Source organism: Barbus barbus (genome assembly GCF_936440315.1).
Source record: "Barbus barbus genome assembly, chromosome: 27".
NCBI lineage: Eukaryota > Metazoa > Chordata > Actinopteri > Cypriniformes > Cyprinidae > Barbus > Barbus barbus.
In genome coordinates this window covers 24,925,219-24,942,682 of record NC_136755.1, presented here as the reverse complement: position 1 = coordinate 24,942,682, position 17,464 = coordinate 24,925,219, and the positions used below count along the sequence as shown (strand labels likewise).

The 17,464-nt window shown below is 36.1% G+C and overlaps 1 protein-coding gene across 1 annotated transcript in view; it reads right to left on the bottom strand.

The window, feature by feature from the left end:
* The window catches only part of LOC306847466 (POU domain, class 2, transcription factor 2-like), a gene marked incomplete at both ends in the record, with an annotated part of 54,624 nt that overhangs the window by 13,582 nt on the left and 23,578 nt on the right, over positions 1–17,464 (bottom strand). The window contains 7 exons of the mRNA XM_079381411.1: positions 52–143; positions 261–372; positions 1,219–1,461; positions 2,783–2,896; positions 3,951–4,007; positions 5,051–5,085; positions 5,632–5,700. Coding sequence (XP_079237537.1) covers positions 52–143; positions 261–372; positions 1,219–1,461; positions 2,783–2,896; positions 3,951–4,007; positions 5,051–5,085; positions 5,632–5,700 — 722 coding nt within the window. The remainder of the gene's footprint in view (positions 1–51; positions 144–260; positions 373–1,218; positions 1,462–2,782; positions 2,897–3,950; positions 4,008–5,050; positions 5,086–5,631; positions 5,701–17,464) is intronic.

The window sequence follows — 17,464 nt, the reverse complement described above, 5'->3', positions numbered from 1 at the left end:
TAAGCAATAATCAGGCTGTCAATGTAGTTTGGACCCGTTTCGGTTTCTTACCTGTGCTTGAAGGCCCAGTCTAGATGGGGAGGTCAGGAGACTCCCTGGGCTCTGCTGAGGTAGTGGAATCAAATTTGATGTTGAAAGCAAACCTGAAAGAGCATTAAAGACAATTTCTCACTAAAGACATCAGTGCACACAAATGTTACTGGTGTGACAGAGACCCCATAGGCAAATAATGAACTAATGTGTGAACAGGCACGTCTCACCTTGCTGACCCTGTTGAGCCTGGGCTTGAGGAAGCAGGAACTGAGCTGGAGACTGTAGATGATGACCGGGCATCAGGACCAGCTGCTGTAACTGCAGCAACTGCTGAATGTCCTGCAGAGAATGACAGAAAGCCTTATGAGAATGAAGTAAAGAAATGTGAGCAACAAAAGACAGGGGGAATAAGAGAAAAGATCCAGTTATTCTACAAGTCAAGTTTCAGAAACAACTGGCTCAGGTTAACAGTTTTATTTGGCATTCAGTTATATTAAAGCATGTGACAGTTTAGAGAGTAGAACAGATCACTGCCAAAACTTGTCTGAACGCAAACCCGACGCAAAGACGTCATAAATATGCTAATTAATATGTGACGTCACCTGCCGCCACAAGTCTCACAAAATCCTGTGGGAAACACTGTATCTTGTTTTTGTATTGGTATTTATTTTATATATTAATTAAATATTTAGATGCAGTATTAATGCAAGGCATTCTTTGCAAACATGTTTACTTATTTAATGATACATTTAGTAGTAAAATAACAATTTAAAAATGTAATTATATAAAACTAGATTAAAATGATCTTATTTTGTATTAGGATTATACATATAATTCAATAAAAAATGCATTAAAAACATTTATTCAAAATTATACTTAAATGGTATTAAATACATTTAAATAAAAAAACTAACAAAATTGACATATTTTTGCATTAGGATTTTTCAAATTGAAATAGTTTTATTTACTTTATATATTTATTAAATATTTAAATACAGTATTGCACGTATTGCAACTAATGGGCAAACTGCATTTTCTTATTTTCTGTTCATAACTGGCCGCATGCCACAGTTACTCCTGAAGAAGTTTATTTAACCGGGAATCTTCTTGTAACTTAAATAAAGGAAAATACAAATCTGCCCTGCACTTTCCTGAAAACCTACAACCACAGCGCTGACGATATACCTGGGCAGTGAGCTGGATAGGCTGTGACAAAAGTGTAGGTGGAGCTTGTTCAGGTTTGGCTTGAGACTGGGCTTGTGCTGCTGCTTGATTGGCCTGCTGCTGCTGTGTCTGCTGCTGCTGATTGGCTGCCGCAGCTGCGTGGGCGGCATGCGCAGCATTCGACTGCTGCACGGCTGCGGCTAACAGCTGCGCTTGAGCCTGCTGCAACAACAGCTGCTGCTGTGCAGGGAGGAGAGCGGCCAGCTGAAGACAGGAAGGAAAGGAGCGAGGGATAAAGAGTAAAGGTGGAGAAAAGAACAGCGTCATCAAGCAGAAAAGGCGGCATCTGTAGCACCCTCTCTTAAGCAAGAAGAGCCTAAGATGACATCCAAAGCACGGTTAAGTTACATGTAGTTGCATTTAGTTAATACAAGCATAGAGCAAAAGAGAGAGAGAAAGCAAGAGAAAGATCCATGTATCTATTTACATTTATGCATTTGGCAGATGGGTTTATATTTAACACCGCTTTCAAGAAACACGTTTTATCAGTTCTTGCTTTCCCTGGGAATCGAACCCATGACCTTGATGTTCCCAGGTATGTTCCACCGTTTGTATCCATATATCATCTATATTTGTTTTCATTTAGATTAATTATTGCATAATATAGCAAATAAAAATAAGTTTATTTCAGGGTTTTGCACTACTGGTTTAGCTAAAGTGCCACAAAGCCAGTGTTTTCACTCAGAAATTGCTAGTAAATTTCACAAAGAATTGGCAAAGTAACACATTGAATTAAACAATTTGAAGTAGAAAGACTGAAATAATATTCTCTTATAAAATGTTTTTTATTTTTACAGCGTATGCATGGTTTATTTACAGTTGTCGCTGTGGCCTAATGGATAGAGAGTTGGACTTGTAATCCAAAGGTCGTGGGTTCGAGTCTCAGGTCCGGCAGGGATTGTAGGTGGGGGGAGTGAATAACCAACACTCTCTCCACCCTCAATACCACGACTGAGGTGAGACCCTTGAGCAAGGCACCGAACCCCCAGCTGCTCCCCGGGCGCCGCAACATTGGCTGCCCACTGCTCCGGGTGTATGTTCACTACTGTGTGTACACTTGGATGGGTTAAATGCAGACCACAAATTCCGAGTATGGGTCACCATACTTGGCCACACACCCCTTTCCCTTATTTATTTTTAACTGAAATGTTTAATTTTGTAAAAATGCCACATTAACAATCAAGATAGAACATTTTAATCTGATCATTTTTTAAACTCATTAAATGTATAATTTATTATATTTAATTTAAAAAATAAGCACTTAAAATCTGGGTGGTGCTGAGAATTTTTTTTCTTTCAATTTATTAATTTTTTTGCATTTTAATTTAGGCCATTGGCCACTTGACAAGTGAGATAAATGAAAACGAGACTATGCAGCTTCAACTAAATGAATAAATAAAATGTTCATGTCTGCTTCATTTCTGTTTTGTTTCCCCTCAAAAATGTCAAATGTTTTGTTTTTAAAATCTTCACTAGCCTACATGTTTGTCTCATCACGCAGACCTGTGTATGTGTGAGCTCATACCCCTGCGAGCTGACTGCCTGCCAGCATGAGTTGTGTGTGTGGCAGAGCCGGCTGAGCTGGAGGAGGTGGAGGAGCGTGAACACTGGTCATCTCAGTGGCCTCCTCGGCTTTCATCTATCAAACATTCACATACATCAATATGTGTGTATACGTATATTATAAACACCCACATAAACACTGATAATATAATACACTAACACTCTTCACACACAATGTGAATTGTGGGGACATTCCATAGGCGTAATGGTGTTTATACTGTACAAACCATATTTTCTTTCGCCCTACACCAACCCTACACTTAAACCTACCCCTTACAGGAAACTTGCATTTTTACTTTTTTTTTGTAAAAAAAAACTAATTCTGTATGATTTATAAGCCTTTTGAAATATGGGGACATGGGGAAATATCCTTGCAAATCACCTTCTCCTTGTAATACCTATGTCATACCCATGTCATTATACAAATATGTGTCCTCATATGTCACAAAAACGCACACAATCACATAAATAGCAACAATGTAAAACACACAAAACTGCATCTTGCAATTTAAAAAAAATAGTAATAGTAATTTATTTTTCATTCAATTTCTGTAAAAGTATTTTAATCTAATGATCAAAAATCCATTAAAAATGCACTAAATACTAAGACTAAAAATAGCATTATTAATTTTTATTCCCTTATCTGTATCAAATGAACAGTGAATCATTTGTTACTGGTACAGCTAGTTTGTAACGGATATTGCCATTACTATGTGTCAACGACCGATTACACCAACAACCACTTCGTCTTTTCTTGACAAAGACAAAAACCACAATCAAAGTCCATTTCCATATGTAAACACACACACTTCCAGTTATTCATTTGATTACTCACCGATTTAAGAGAAGAGAAGCAGTTCAAATTGTTTAGTCGTGTAAATATCCATCCAGAACCTCTCTGCAACTACAACTTTTTTTTACCTCACTTCTGATTGAACTCTCTCTCCCTCCCTCCCCTCTCTCTCTCGTATCTTGTCTTGAATCTTGTTAGGAATGCAGCTCAAAACGACTAAATAAATTTCATTTGCATTTTACAATGTTAACAGAGATTTACCTGAGGGCATCCATCTTAGCAAAAATGTAACTCGATGTAACTAAATAATCATGCATTAACACACACACACACACACCTTTGTGTTGCTGGGTGCAGGAGACAAGCAGAAAGGACTTGTTTTCATCGGCTGGGTCTGAATTAGACGGGAACAGTTGATTAGGGGCAAAATGGATTAATCTCAATGGCCTAAACTGGATAATAATAAATAATCTAAAACAGAACATATCACAATTTTAGGCTTAGAACGTAACTGTGTGTTGAATTAGAGGTCTGTATCTCAGTCAAATACACTCTTAACAATAAAGGTTACAAAAGCTTTTTGCAACAGTGCCATAAAAGAATTTCAGTGAACAGTTCTTAAAATAACCTTTTTTTTGTGACAAAAACATTTTAATATTCTAAATAACCTTTTCCATTATAAAGAACCTTTTGTGGAATGGAAAGATTCCATGGATGTTAACGATTCTCTTAAGTTGTAGTGATGCCATAGATGAAGCATTTCTGGTTCCTCAAAGGACCTTTCAGTGATTAGTTCTTAAAAGAACTGTTATCTTCTTGGTGTGAATTTTGATCTAAAGAAACTTTTTCCACTATAAATAACCTTTTTTGCAATGGAAAGATTCTATGGATCTTAAAGGTTCTTCATGGAACCATCAACCATCGCCCATAAAACCTTTATTTTTAAGAGTGTACCAGTATTAATGTTCAAAATTCATTCAGAGGAAACTTGGAAACAATTGTGAAGTTCATTTTGTAATCATCACAACTTTCATTGCATCTGTCCATACTGTTAATGCAGTAAGCAACAAACTTCAAACTTCAAAGAGGGAAAATGAACAAGTTAGCCACGGGACTGTCCCTGCATTCACCTGGGACGACATTTGCAAATGACGAATGCTGCGTGTTATTAAAACAAAGGTTTGATCCGTTGATTAATTATCCTGATTCTGTGAACATACATACATTTTAGAAAGGCTTTAAGCATTTTTTGCCACATACGGTAAATATATGTATTTAGTTTTTCCTCAAAATCAAATCTTTGACAACCCTGATCTAAATGGTTAATTTCTTTGGAGAATCTCTCATGAACGTCTTTTTTTTTTTTTTTTTCTAAAACACATTCACTGACATCGAACCACTAATTAAAAAAATATGCACTAAAAGATGTTCACACACCTGATCGCTGGCCTCTGGACTGTTCCTATCAGAGTCTGTAGAAACACACACACAGAGACACACACATGAAGGACACATCAGGTCAGAATAGTGCCTCAGGCTCCGGCGCTCACATCCAGAAAAGCGTGGTCTGGTTAGCCAGAGGCATTGCATTATTGGAATACCAGGGATCGTTTAACCTGGGTTACTGTATGCCGCTGTGCGTGAGTGTGTGTGTGTGTGTGTGTGAGATTGGGGCCACGGCTGACTAAAGTGTTCTGTGTGTGATTCAGACCAAGTGGAAAATGTGAGAATTATGCCAAAAGAAAATCTCATCACACTTACACACACACACACACACATCTAGGAATAATAATGAATCATAGCAATGTACATAATAAAACACGCTTACACATGCAGTGTTTCTCTCCAACAATATCATCACACCTACACACAAACCTTTACATCTTCATGATTTCACATACTAATAACAATAATTATATTGATTATATAGATGACAACATAACATACATTTCTACTACATCTTCAAGCATTCAGGCTCACATAGACCTTCAATAATCAACCGTAATATTGATTTTTACCTGTACTGTCCACTGGAAGCTCAGTCCCCATCTTGTCGTCCTCGACGGCTTTAGACATCCTGATATCTACTGAAACAGAGAGAGAGAGAAACCGACTGAAAACACTTCTGGCATTAGCTTTGTAAAGCTTTTCTGTCAATCGGCTTTAAATCTTCAACCACATAAAAGTGTAGTTGACAAATAACCTCTTTTCATCATGAGGAGTCATGGTTACTGGAATTACGCTTTTTGACATGCTAAAGTATATTTCAAAAACAAATAAAAGAAAACTGTGTTTATTATTTTTATTTTACATAATTCTTTAAAATATCTAATCAATTACTTATGAGTAATAACTACTTTACTAAAGTAACACAGTTTAATAAAACAATATGAATTCATGCATTTGTCTTTAAAGGAATCTAGGATGACAGAAGATTTAAGATTTAGCCAATTTAAGCTTTTTAGTAGTTCAATTAAGGTTTTAATTAAAAGTACAAATATTGTCACCTCATTTTAGATCCCCAAATCCTAATTTTCATATATTCTTCATCAATAGAAGAATAAAAAAATATATATATATTTTAAATAATTAAGTTAAGCATAGCTAAATATCATACAATGCATTCAAAAAGTCTGACAGTTTATGTGATTGATCTATAACTAAAAAAAATATTTGAACATTATAAAAGAACATTATTGAAATACAATACAATAATATATGACATAATAAAATAATAATAATATATAATTAAAATCATAATATTAATAATAACCTCATCCAAACAGTAGATAACAATCAAACCAAAACCTCTAATTATCGAAACAGACACCTTAGCATCAAAAGTCAATTTCCATCAGCAAAACTATTCGGCGAATAGCTCAACTGCTCCGTCGGTCTTTCCTTTGGCCTTTACTTTTCTATTTCATTCTGTTTTAGTCCTGTTTGACACTCTCTTCATCCTAATACAGCACCTGCGCCTCCCAGAGAGCAGGAATGGAGGGGCATGTCCCATCCTGCACGCCATCATTCATACAGATACACACTCACGTACACACACACAAACACACCCGCAATAGCTGTTAATACGGACAGGAAAGGATCTTATCCCCCGAGAGCACGTGTTGCACTTTGCAGGAGGATAACAGCTTTTCTCTTTCTTACTCACGGTGAAATTGATGGCCAGCTCAGACCATCCACACGGCCATTTCCAAGAGCAAACTGATTTGCTTGTCCAGTTTATTTAATGTTAACTAAGTTCATATTACAAGGCTGGAACGTGTACGCTGAACATCAGATCTATCATAAAGATTATTTGTATGGAAGCAATCATGTCAATTTTCAAAAAGGAAGGGACACAAAATTGAAATAAGAACATTTTAGAAAATGTGCAAAGGCAGCAAGATGTAAACAAACAGAAAAGTTAACAGGCATTCATGTAAACAAGAACAGTTATTAAACATACATTTAAAAAATGTAAATTTGCATGCACTGAAAAAAGCGAGGAATTAAATTTTACTCAGAAACTGCTAGTAAATTTTACAGATAAAAAGAAACGGTGAGTAACATTAAATTTTGAAGCAGAAAGACTGAAATGGTACTCTGTTTAATTAAAAAAATTATTATTTTGAAAAATACAATTTTACAGCGTGGTTTTGCATATACTTGAAATAAATTGTCAAAATAAATGCCAAATAAAATCAAAACTCCAATTTCTCAAGTAACTTGTAACTGTAAAATGATTTTATTTTATTTTTAGTTTCTGAAGTAAATAAAATGGATTATTGGAGTAAAATAACATTTCAGTTTCAGTACTTCAAAATTTCACATTTATTTCAATGTGCCATTTCTTAGTAATTCTTTGTGAAATTTACTTGCAATTTCTGAGTGAAAACTCTTTCTACACCAATTTTGTCAGCATATTGAACATTTCAATTAGACAACAAACCTCATTATGAAAAACATTTCATTAGACACTGAATTGGATCAGAACTTAAATGCATGAATGTTTAAAAATGATTGGATGAGTCAAGAAGAGTCATTCTCAAGCCTTTCAACTAAACTTCCATGACAAACAAACACTGACCAACTCAAAATAATCACACACACAAAGCAACATTTTTAACCTGATATTCAAGTAATATTAGCATAAGTAGTATTTTAGTGACTAGTGATATGAGTTATTGCAGGTCGGTGTATTTGTGACTCACCGGAATGTTTTTTGCTCAACTGTCTCTGTCCTCCGATCACTCGATGAGAACACTCCTTCACTCTATATGCCACTATGCCGGCCGTGGGTGCTTTTTTTTTTTTTGGTGGTTCACAAATTTCACTTGCTTTAGTCATAGAAGGCAGAGTCAAATTAAAGCCACTTTCCAACCGAGTCAAACAAAACCTCCATCCTCCACCGCCCACCTCATTCGAGTGAGTTACTAAATTAGGATGAATTACTCACTGATATTGATAGTCAAATGAGTGGAAATGAAAGAAAAGATTGATCACCTGCTTCCAGACAATCACACCAGTGAGGTGAACCAGAGATTGCGATCAAAAGCACAGTGTAAATCACAGTCAAAGTGCCACCGAGTTGTTTTGTCATGATGCAAAGCCACGAAAGGCCTAGAAGCGAATATGACGTGCCGGTTGCATAAAAGTGTCTGGCACTTCCTTCATCTGAGCGTCTGACTAGAGACCCTTCACTCTTAAAAATAAAGGTTCCAGGAACCTTTTTGAGATCCACAAAGAGCTTCTTGTTCTCAGTTTCTTTAAAAAGCCATTGATGCTCTGCTGCACGAATGCAAAACTCGGATCCGAAGAACCTGCTGTATAATGTAATATAAAAGAACTTTAATGATCTCTAATCAACCATAAACCTCAAGAAACCTTCCCAGCACAAGTCTGGTTGATAATGATACATGGTTCAATGAGGCTGTGAAATAATAAACAGTAAAAATAAATATAGAGATACTTGAAAGATAGAATAAACTACACTGCACTGCAAAAAAAACAACAACACTGCACTCTAAGAAAAGTATGTAAAAATAGGCCCCAGTGTTTTGTGTTAATATAATGGTATTTTCCTTATTGATTTTTCATGAATGTTTTACCGTAATTTCAATTACACAATGCAATGTGTTTCAGGATTAAAGGAAATGTCTGGAAACTTAACGTACAATGACCTGGCAGGAAATTACAAGTACCAGTCTTCTAGTCTGGGTTGTGTGTTACTTTGAGAAATATTAAAGTGTGTTTGGTTTTCATAACTTCATAACCTTAAAATATTAGCATTTGCAAGGTATGTTGCACTATATCATAAAATCTGGCTTCACATTTTAGTCCATATCAGCCAATTATAGCCAGCTTATTGTATTATAGTCTTATTAGATATCATCATACCAATGTTAAAAATTGAATTGTTTTTTTTTAAAGATATTATTGAACGTGTTTGATATTTTTTGCATTTAATTTTCAGAAGCCTGTGACACAAAGAATTATTTTCCTTTCAAAAAATTTTATCAATAAAAAAATGATGTTTGCACAATATTTGTTTTCAGCAGTATGGATTAAAAGGCATTTTACAATATAGCTATATGTTCGTTGAAAGCCTGTGTTTTTTTTTTTGGAATGACTGACATTTTAATGCGAAAGGACATGACAACAAACATGACTAACTGACCATAAACCTCACAAAGCCCAAATGAAAATATCATTCCGATGACACTGTAATCAAATATAAAATAGTGTGAAAAACGTGAAGGCTGATTCACATGCAGTCGATTCTGTGTCAGTATTACCCACAAACCTCTGTGCTGTGTGAGTCAGTGTAGTGTCACCCCCATTTCCTGTTTAACCGTGTGGCCTTCCACTCACTCTCATCTCTCTCAGACACACACACAGACACACTGAACGACAGAGTGAGAGATATTCTTGGAAAAACTCAATCAATCAGCATAAGTCACATCTTTTTAAAGGGCATAAAAATGGCAGAGGGAAACAAATTTACAAATCGTGTTCACAAGACACTGCAGGCGAATAGGGTAAAAACATTAACTAATAGTTATCACCTTACCTAGTTGATTGATTACATTGATAATTGCAAATATTTCTTGTATTACAAACTTTCTAAAATGTTAGGTTTAAATATGCAAATGAGGCATTATTTAATTAAATGTGCTAATTTGCATACATTTCTAGAACAAAAATCTAAACAGGATGAAGCTGGTTTCAAAATTCTTATTTCATTTTATTGACACAGAGTCAAAAGTTTTTACAGAGGGAATTTTGGGTATCTCATTTTGTCACTCCATAATTCAGAAAATACTTAGAACAGACAGAAAATAATACATTTTAACAATTTTTGGGGAATAAAATGTTGTATATAATCAAGCAAATTATATATGAACGAATCCCTCCGTAAAAACCTTCAGGATATAGACAGGAATAAAGATGTAAAGTTTGGTGTGTGTTAATGCTACTGAAGTGGAGATATATGTAGGAGAGAAAACTCATTTTGAGAAAACGGCCTTTAAAAATATGTATTGTAATTGAAATCTATTAACACAAATAGTTAAAGTGCTATAACAGAAACACTTAACAGTGTCTTTTGGATGTTTTCTTTCAACTAGTCTGAAAAAATACTTTATGAAAAACCAAAAAGCCCAAAATCTCAAATTTGACAGGTGCATGAAAAAACTGTTTTTGCCTGCAGTGTCTCCCCTTAAAATGAAAATTCTTTTTTGTCTTTTTTTTAATTCTATTTTTAAAATGCACCTATTAATTCATTGATAAAACTGATATGTATACCTAAAAACCATGAAGTCTTGTACTATACGTGTACTATACATAATATACATGTACACACACACACACAGCATGTTATGTATGTGTGTTTGTAATGACAATTTCATTATGAATATGAAATTGCTTTAATTCAATTAAATTCGTTTCCATTTAGATTTCAAATATAGCTTTAAGCAAGTTATTTTAAGCTATAATTAAATTCAGAGGCATGTGACTTGCATGTGATTTCATTTTGGAAGGGTTGTTACTGTAAAATAATGAATAACAAAAAAACATCTTTTTAGTTAATGATTATAAAAAATTAAGTATTATTAAAGATAAGAAGATTGATGTTTTGCCTAAGGTTATGTAGGTGTACTGTTGTGGGAAAACAATATTCGAATAAAAAAGTAATAATAATCAGCCTGGTTGTGATTCAAACACAGATAAAAGCCTCAAAAGTGGGTTAATGATTTTCTTTCATTATTTTTGATGCTATAACATGAAGTAAAGCACTGGCGCAAATGCAGACACAGCAAAAAAAAAAAAAAAAAAACCCAGCAAAAATGCCAACTTAATTCACAACAGTAAATCCTTATGTGATCATCTTTAAAACAGTATAGTAAAAACAGCAGAAACACATTCAAATCTAGAAGATCATATTTTCTAAAAATATCTGGCTTTTTGTATTATTGGGCTGTGGTTTATTTAGTTGTAATCTAATATGACTGAAACACCTGGAGCTTTTCTGGTTATAGAGTGACCTATAAGTATAGAAAAGCTACTATAAAACATGTACTCCACTGATTGTTCACTCTTATTGCCTCATCTCTCTAATATTGTTGTATATTAAAAAGTTCTGGGAGCATGTACAGATTACTTGCATACACCAGGCCTCTACATACACCGACATGCATTACACTTCATCAGGGGTGTGAAGTAACGAATTACAAATACTCACGTTACAGTAATTAAGTAGTTTTTATCAGTAATTGTACTTTTTTGAGTAGTTTAAAAATTTTGTACTTTTACTTGAGTACATTTTAAGTGATGTATCGGTACTTTTATTCCTCTATTTTCCTCCGTGTGTGGTCGTTACATGCATTTTAATTTAATTTTTATCCATTAATGTGATTGGATAGAGAGATAGTAATCAGTCTCGTGACTTTCGTCAAATCAATGTGCATAGAAAACTTTAACCACCAGCTGCTGGAAGTGCATTCTTCAAGCATCAATTCAGCCACATCTTCCTCTAATATGTTAAGGTAAATTTCAGATTTCTGCTTACTTTACGATTTAAAACTTTATGATTTAAATGGTGATAATTGTACTGAGAATAACGTTCGTCTTTTCTTCAACTGAATACTGTTTCCGTGCTGTTTTGATGTGTTTTAAAGAGTTGGCAGTCAAAATTAAAACTGTTGGATGATAGATATTGTTCATTCTTTATGACAAACAAGATAATGTGAATTACATAATGTACAACGTTTTTTTTTTTTTTTAAATGTGACCATGGACCACAAAACCAGTCATAAGTGTCAATTTTTCCAAATTGAGATTTATGCATCATCTGAAAGCTGAGTAAATATGCTTTCCATTGTTGTATGGTTTGTTAGGATAGGACAATATTACAACTATTTGAAAATCTGGAATCTGAGGGTGCAAAAAAATCTAAATATTGAGAAAATAGTCTTTAAATTTGTCCAAATTAAGTTCTTAGCAATGCATTTTACTAATCAAAAATTAAGTTTTGATATATTTACAGTAGGAAATTTACAAAATATTTTCATGGAGCATGATCTTTACTTGATATCCTAATGATTTTTGGCATAAAAGAAACATGGTTAATTTTGACCCATACAATGCATTTTTGGCTATTGCTACAAATATACCCCAGCGACTTAAGACTGCTTTTGTGGTCCAGGGTCACAAATGTATAAATTGCAGTGTACAGCGTTTATTATGACGGGGTAGAATCCACAGCTCAGTACTCAATACTCAGGAGTACTTTTAAATAGGCTACTCTTTTACTCTTACTCAAGTAGTTTTTTGGACAAGTAATTTTACTCTACTCAAACTACATTTTTTGGAAGGTAATATATTTTTTCAGTACTCTTTCCACCACTGCACTTCATATACAAACACACACAGATATTCAAGTCTCTTGCATTCCTCCAGAGATTTGCTCCTGACATCTCATTACTTTTGGCCTCAGTCCAGTTAGTTTTGATGTCCTCTCATTAGCAGAGTCAGTTAGCGAAGGCGAAGCTAATTAACCTTGCGGCCCCCTCTCGAGAGATCATTAGAGGGAAGAAAAAGAGAGAAAGAGAGAGAGAGAAAGACACTGACTTACCTGGAATTCAGACATTTCGCCATAGCCACCATTTTATAAATAAACCACAGCCTTCTGTCTGTGTCTGTCTGAGTCTCTCAGGTTTATCAGTGAGCAATACTTCAGTCCAGCTCCCGGCGCCCTAACGAGCAGAGCAATCGCTGCTCTCAATGATCAATTTATGCAAACTACAGAGTGAATATTCATAATATTATTTGAATATTAGATTCCATTTCCAACACAAGGCTATTGACTCAAAGTTCTAGCTTGAACAGTGTTCGGCTGTCCTTGTTTAACTACATTTAATTGTCACATGAAAGAATGAATGAGGTATGGGTTCATACAGTCACTCTCTCCTCACTTCCCTCCCACATTTTCTCTCCACCCACAAACACCGCTGTTTCACCCCTCCACTTCCTCTGACATCTCTGAACTCGGGTACGGGTGAACGCTCACACAAAAAAGGAAAAAGTTATTATCTAGAGACATATATCAGGTAAAAAAGGTGGTTATTTCTCTGTTGTTTTGTTGTGGGAAGCTATAAAGGCTGGTTTGAAGTGGTGTAGCTCAATGTTGAGAAAGAAGGAGGCTGAAAGAGATAAAGAGAAAGAGGGAAAGACAGCTCAAGTCAGCAGAAAGTGCTGGGGTGGCTGGAAAGTGCTCATCACAAGAACGAAAAACATGTATATCTCATTTTCGTTCTTCACACGCCTCTCTTTTCCATTGCTTGGTCTCAATGCGCTAAAATTCCCACATCTGCCCAGCGAAAATGAAACTGAAGTAGCGCAGATGAACCGCTAGAGGGCAGCAGTGCCTTTAACAATCAGGCGTCAAACCTGCTTCACAGGCGGCTTTACAGATCGAACCAGCGATTTCTGGGCATTTTTTCCAACATTTTTTCAACTTTTTGTCCTGTTCATTTGACATATTTATATGTTATGGCTTTGATTAACAAAGCTGATTTTTAAGCGTAAATACGTTTTAGCTTAAAAGGGAGACCAATATTAAACCACCACGGCGGTCTTAACTGGATGTTTTCCTGATATTTCTCCTCTTGGCAATTTTACATGTGCTTAATTTCAATGTATAGCCTATAGGGTCTCCTTATAAATGATTACTGAACTAAATCACGAGAGAATGAATGATATCAGAAGACATTTCTGCTTCAACTTCTTCCTCTGATTTTTAATTTAACGTTTCTTTTTCTTTTTACGTCTGGTTGAGCTTTTTATATTTGGAGAGCCATTTTGTTCATAGGAAATTAAGTCTTTGTCGAGTTCTGGGACTTAAAAGAGAAACAATTATATTATTAAGAGTTTTAACCTTGATGCCAGTTAACATAGTACAAATATAGTTACATAGTACAAATATTATTAGTAGGCTAATAGCCTACTACACATTTTAGGTGTAATATAAGAAAGTGTTTGAAACCTTGAGTTTTGTGTGTCACACTAATGATTTAACCATGCAATATCCAAGCTATACAACCATCATTCACCTGCTTGCATTTGTTTTGAAAATGCACACACACACTTTCATACTTCTTCACCGCACAGACCCCTCACACACACTGATTCACCCACAGGACAGTTGATGCGTCCTCTAGTTTAAGCCTTTTACCCCATCGCTCATAATGGATCTGTCTTGTGAATATGTGTGTGTGTAATGCTCAGGGTCACGGTCAGGGGTTTAGCAAGTTTTCAGGCCCCCTTTTATGTGCCCCCGAAGCTCCTCAGCAACGCTTGTAAGGGCCGTGACAGACGGCGCGTGGGTGTGTGTGTGTCCGTGCGAGGGACTGAAAAAGGGATGCTGGGTGGCGTGTGTTAGGGTCAAGGGTCAGTCCGCTGCGCACCCTCCCTTATCCCCCCTCCCCCTGGTCTTGCCCCCCTTGACCTTTGGGGAGGCCAGTGAGAGGTATGTCTGCCTCGGAGGAACAGGAAGCGGCGTTTCTCGCAGGGACGGCTCTATAAATAACGGTGGCCCGCTGATCACAGACTAGTTGCGCTGCCCCAATTAGTTTTGATGTAATTAGGTGCCAAATGACGGGTACACAAACACATGCATGTACATATATGTTTGCTTAAGTCTGATTCTAATGTGAAGCTGACATGCAAGGTAAAAAAAAAAAAAAAAAAAAAAGTGTCATTATAAAAATGTAAAATTAATACTTTTTTATGCCATAATTTTTGGTTTGATATTACTGCCAAGATTTCTGATCGAACATATAAAATGTACATAGTACAAATACTACACTACCACATTTAGCACTAAAGACAGAAATATGTTGATTTATCTGTAAAATATCCAAGCCACACAACCAACCAATCACAAACTTTTACTTCACACAGTACACTGTAAAAAATGATAAACTGCAAATTTTAAATACCCGATTCTACCTGATATAAGTGTTAACCAATCCATTAAGGTTTTTTTTTTTTTATCATCACTTAATTTTATTTTATTACTTTATTATTAAAATCATGATATTATTTATATTTATAATATTTTATTATTTAAAGATATATTTAAGAAAAAGCATAATATGACAAAAAATATATATATATTTTTGACTTAATTTACATGTTACCACATAAAGCCCATATTGGAAAAAAAAAATTCTGGCTAAACAAACAAACAAAGCATGTATGAAAATGAACTTACAATGGAAGTCTATGAGGCTAATCATTTAATTTCACTGTAAGTGCAAAACTGCCCATCAATTTTTTTTTTTGTACAAATTGAAGTGTGTGTCAGAAATGTTCTCTGTGATAATCTTGAACATGCCACATTCACCATCCACAGTCCTTTAACCAGGAATATTCCTTTAACCAAAACTAATGCAACACCAATTCAACAAATACAGTGCTCTAAAGATGCAGTGCAAACACACACACCCTCCCTACTTCAAGCACAGCAGTGACAGCTCCCCTTGACTCAGGGGGAGTCAGGACTCAGATGCAGAGGCAGGTTAGGGTGTTAAATCTTATCGGCTGTTGACCTGATTTAAAGACAATAGAGCAGAACAATGGAGGGTACAGGTATAAAAGTAGACCTTTCTCGCAGTCTCTCTCTGCCCGTAACCGAAATATACTAATAAAGTTGCATCATGTGATGCCCAAGCTTTTTTATTCAAGATTCACTTCAGACATAGTATGTTTTAATAATACACTTTGTTGTATCACACATGTATATCATTTGTGGTATATATCTATAATTAGGTTAATTTTTTTTATTTATATATATTTTAATGATTACACAAAAGAAATATAAATGCTACAACAAAACTTTATAGTAACTCAAGGCCGTTGTCGCTCAGTATATTCCCCCCACCCCCTCTCTCTCTCTATACAGCGTGTGCAGCAGTGCTGGTCAGCTGCGGTCATGGCATCACTGGACAGCACAGCTCTCCAATAGGACACCTAGCCACGTTGCCAGGCAACAGCAGTGAAAGACCTGCATGTGTGTGTATATATGTGTGTGTGAGTGTGTATGTGATAATCAAACTAAAAACCTGAAATGTTCTGGCTCCAAGTAATAAGTTGGTTTGTTCTTGTTCGGACAAACAAATTTCCTCATTTAAATATTAATACACACTTCAAACAGGAACGCAACACAAATTCAGACCAGATAGTGTAACCAACATGCATTTTAGGAGTATTTCTGAAGTCAAAATGATGTTTTTCTGTTCTTAACAAAACACTTCCGTGAATGCAATATAATGCAATTTGAAGAGGGGTTTTTTTAGCTCATATGAATCATCTGTATTAGTGTATTGTGAGTGTTTTTGGATAGCATGTCGGGAGTATTTTCTTGGCCTCTAGCTATGTGTGTGTGCTTTGAGTGCATCTTAGCTGCACGTGTTTTAAGAGCGGATTTACGTAAATATATTTGTGCTCGAGTGTGCGTAAGCCTCTCCAGCGGTGGGTATTTTGTATTTGTGTGTGTATGGGAGCGTCTCTGGGTTGGTATTTTGTATTATTGTGTGTGTGCGCCTCTGCGCCTGCCGTCTCAGGAGTGTATATTATATCCGATACAGTACCTCTTTCGCGCACCACATATTTCTGGGCCGATCGATACCTCTGACTCCCTACAAGACAATAATCGCTCCTCTCGCCCCCCCTCCCCTGTATGGCTACCATTATTACCACTCTCCCCGGGGGAATGTGCAAAACAGGGAGGGAGGCTGACGCTTCCACCCTTCCTCCATCCCTCTGTCCATCCACCCCGACCCTCTGTCCTTCTATTATTTCACCCCGACAGGAGGTGTCACGGTTGGAGGGATGGAGTGGACGACGGGCAAAATAAAGTGGCAGCCAGGAACCATATTAAGATATGAGTAAACGCAGGACGGGTAGAGAGACAAAGAGAGGAGGAGAAGAAAAGTGAGTGCAGGTGCATTGTGATCGTACAATAAAAGGAGGCAATGACAGGAGAAGATTTACACAGCTGTCTCCTAATAAAGGATAAGAGGGAAGGCTCAGACGTGGAGAGAGGCAGCGTATAATTATGCCCAAAATGTACAGAAATTCAAATCGCGCGGCAGGTTCAATGAGCACCGAGCCAATCCAAACGAATCCCATCTGGGGGTTGGTGTCCGTCCGTGACAGAATCTACTAAGCAACTAAACAGCATGATGTATGTGTTATGGGGGACGGCAGATTGCTCGGTGTATAGGTTTATCGATTGCACTGGACTTAAATTGGCTCTCAATTAAAGAGAACACTTATTTGACCTCTTCCTCG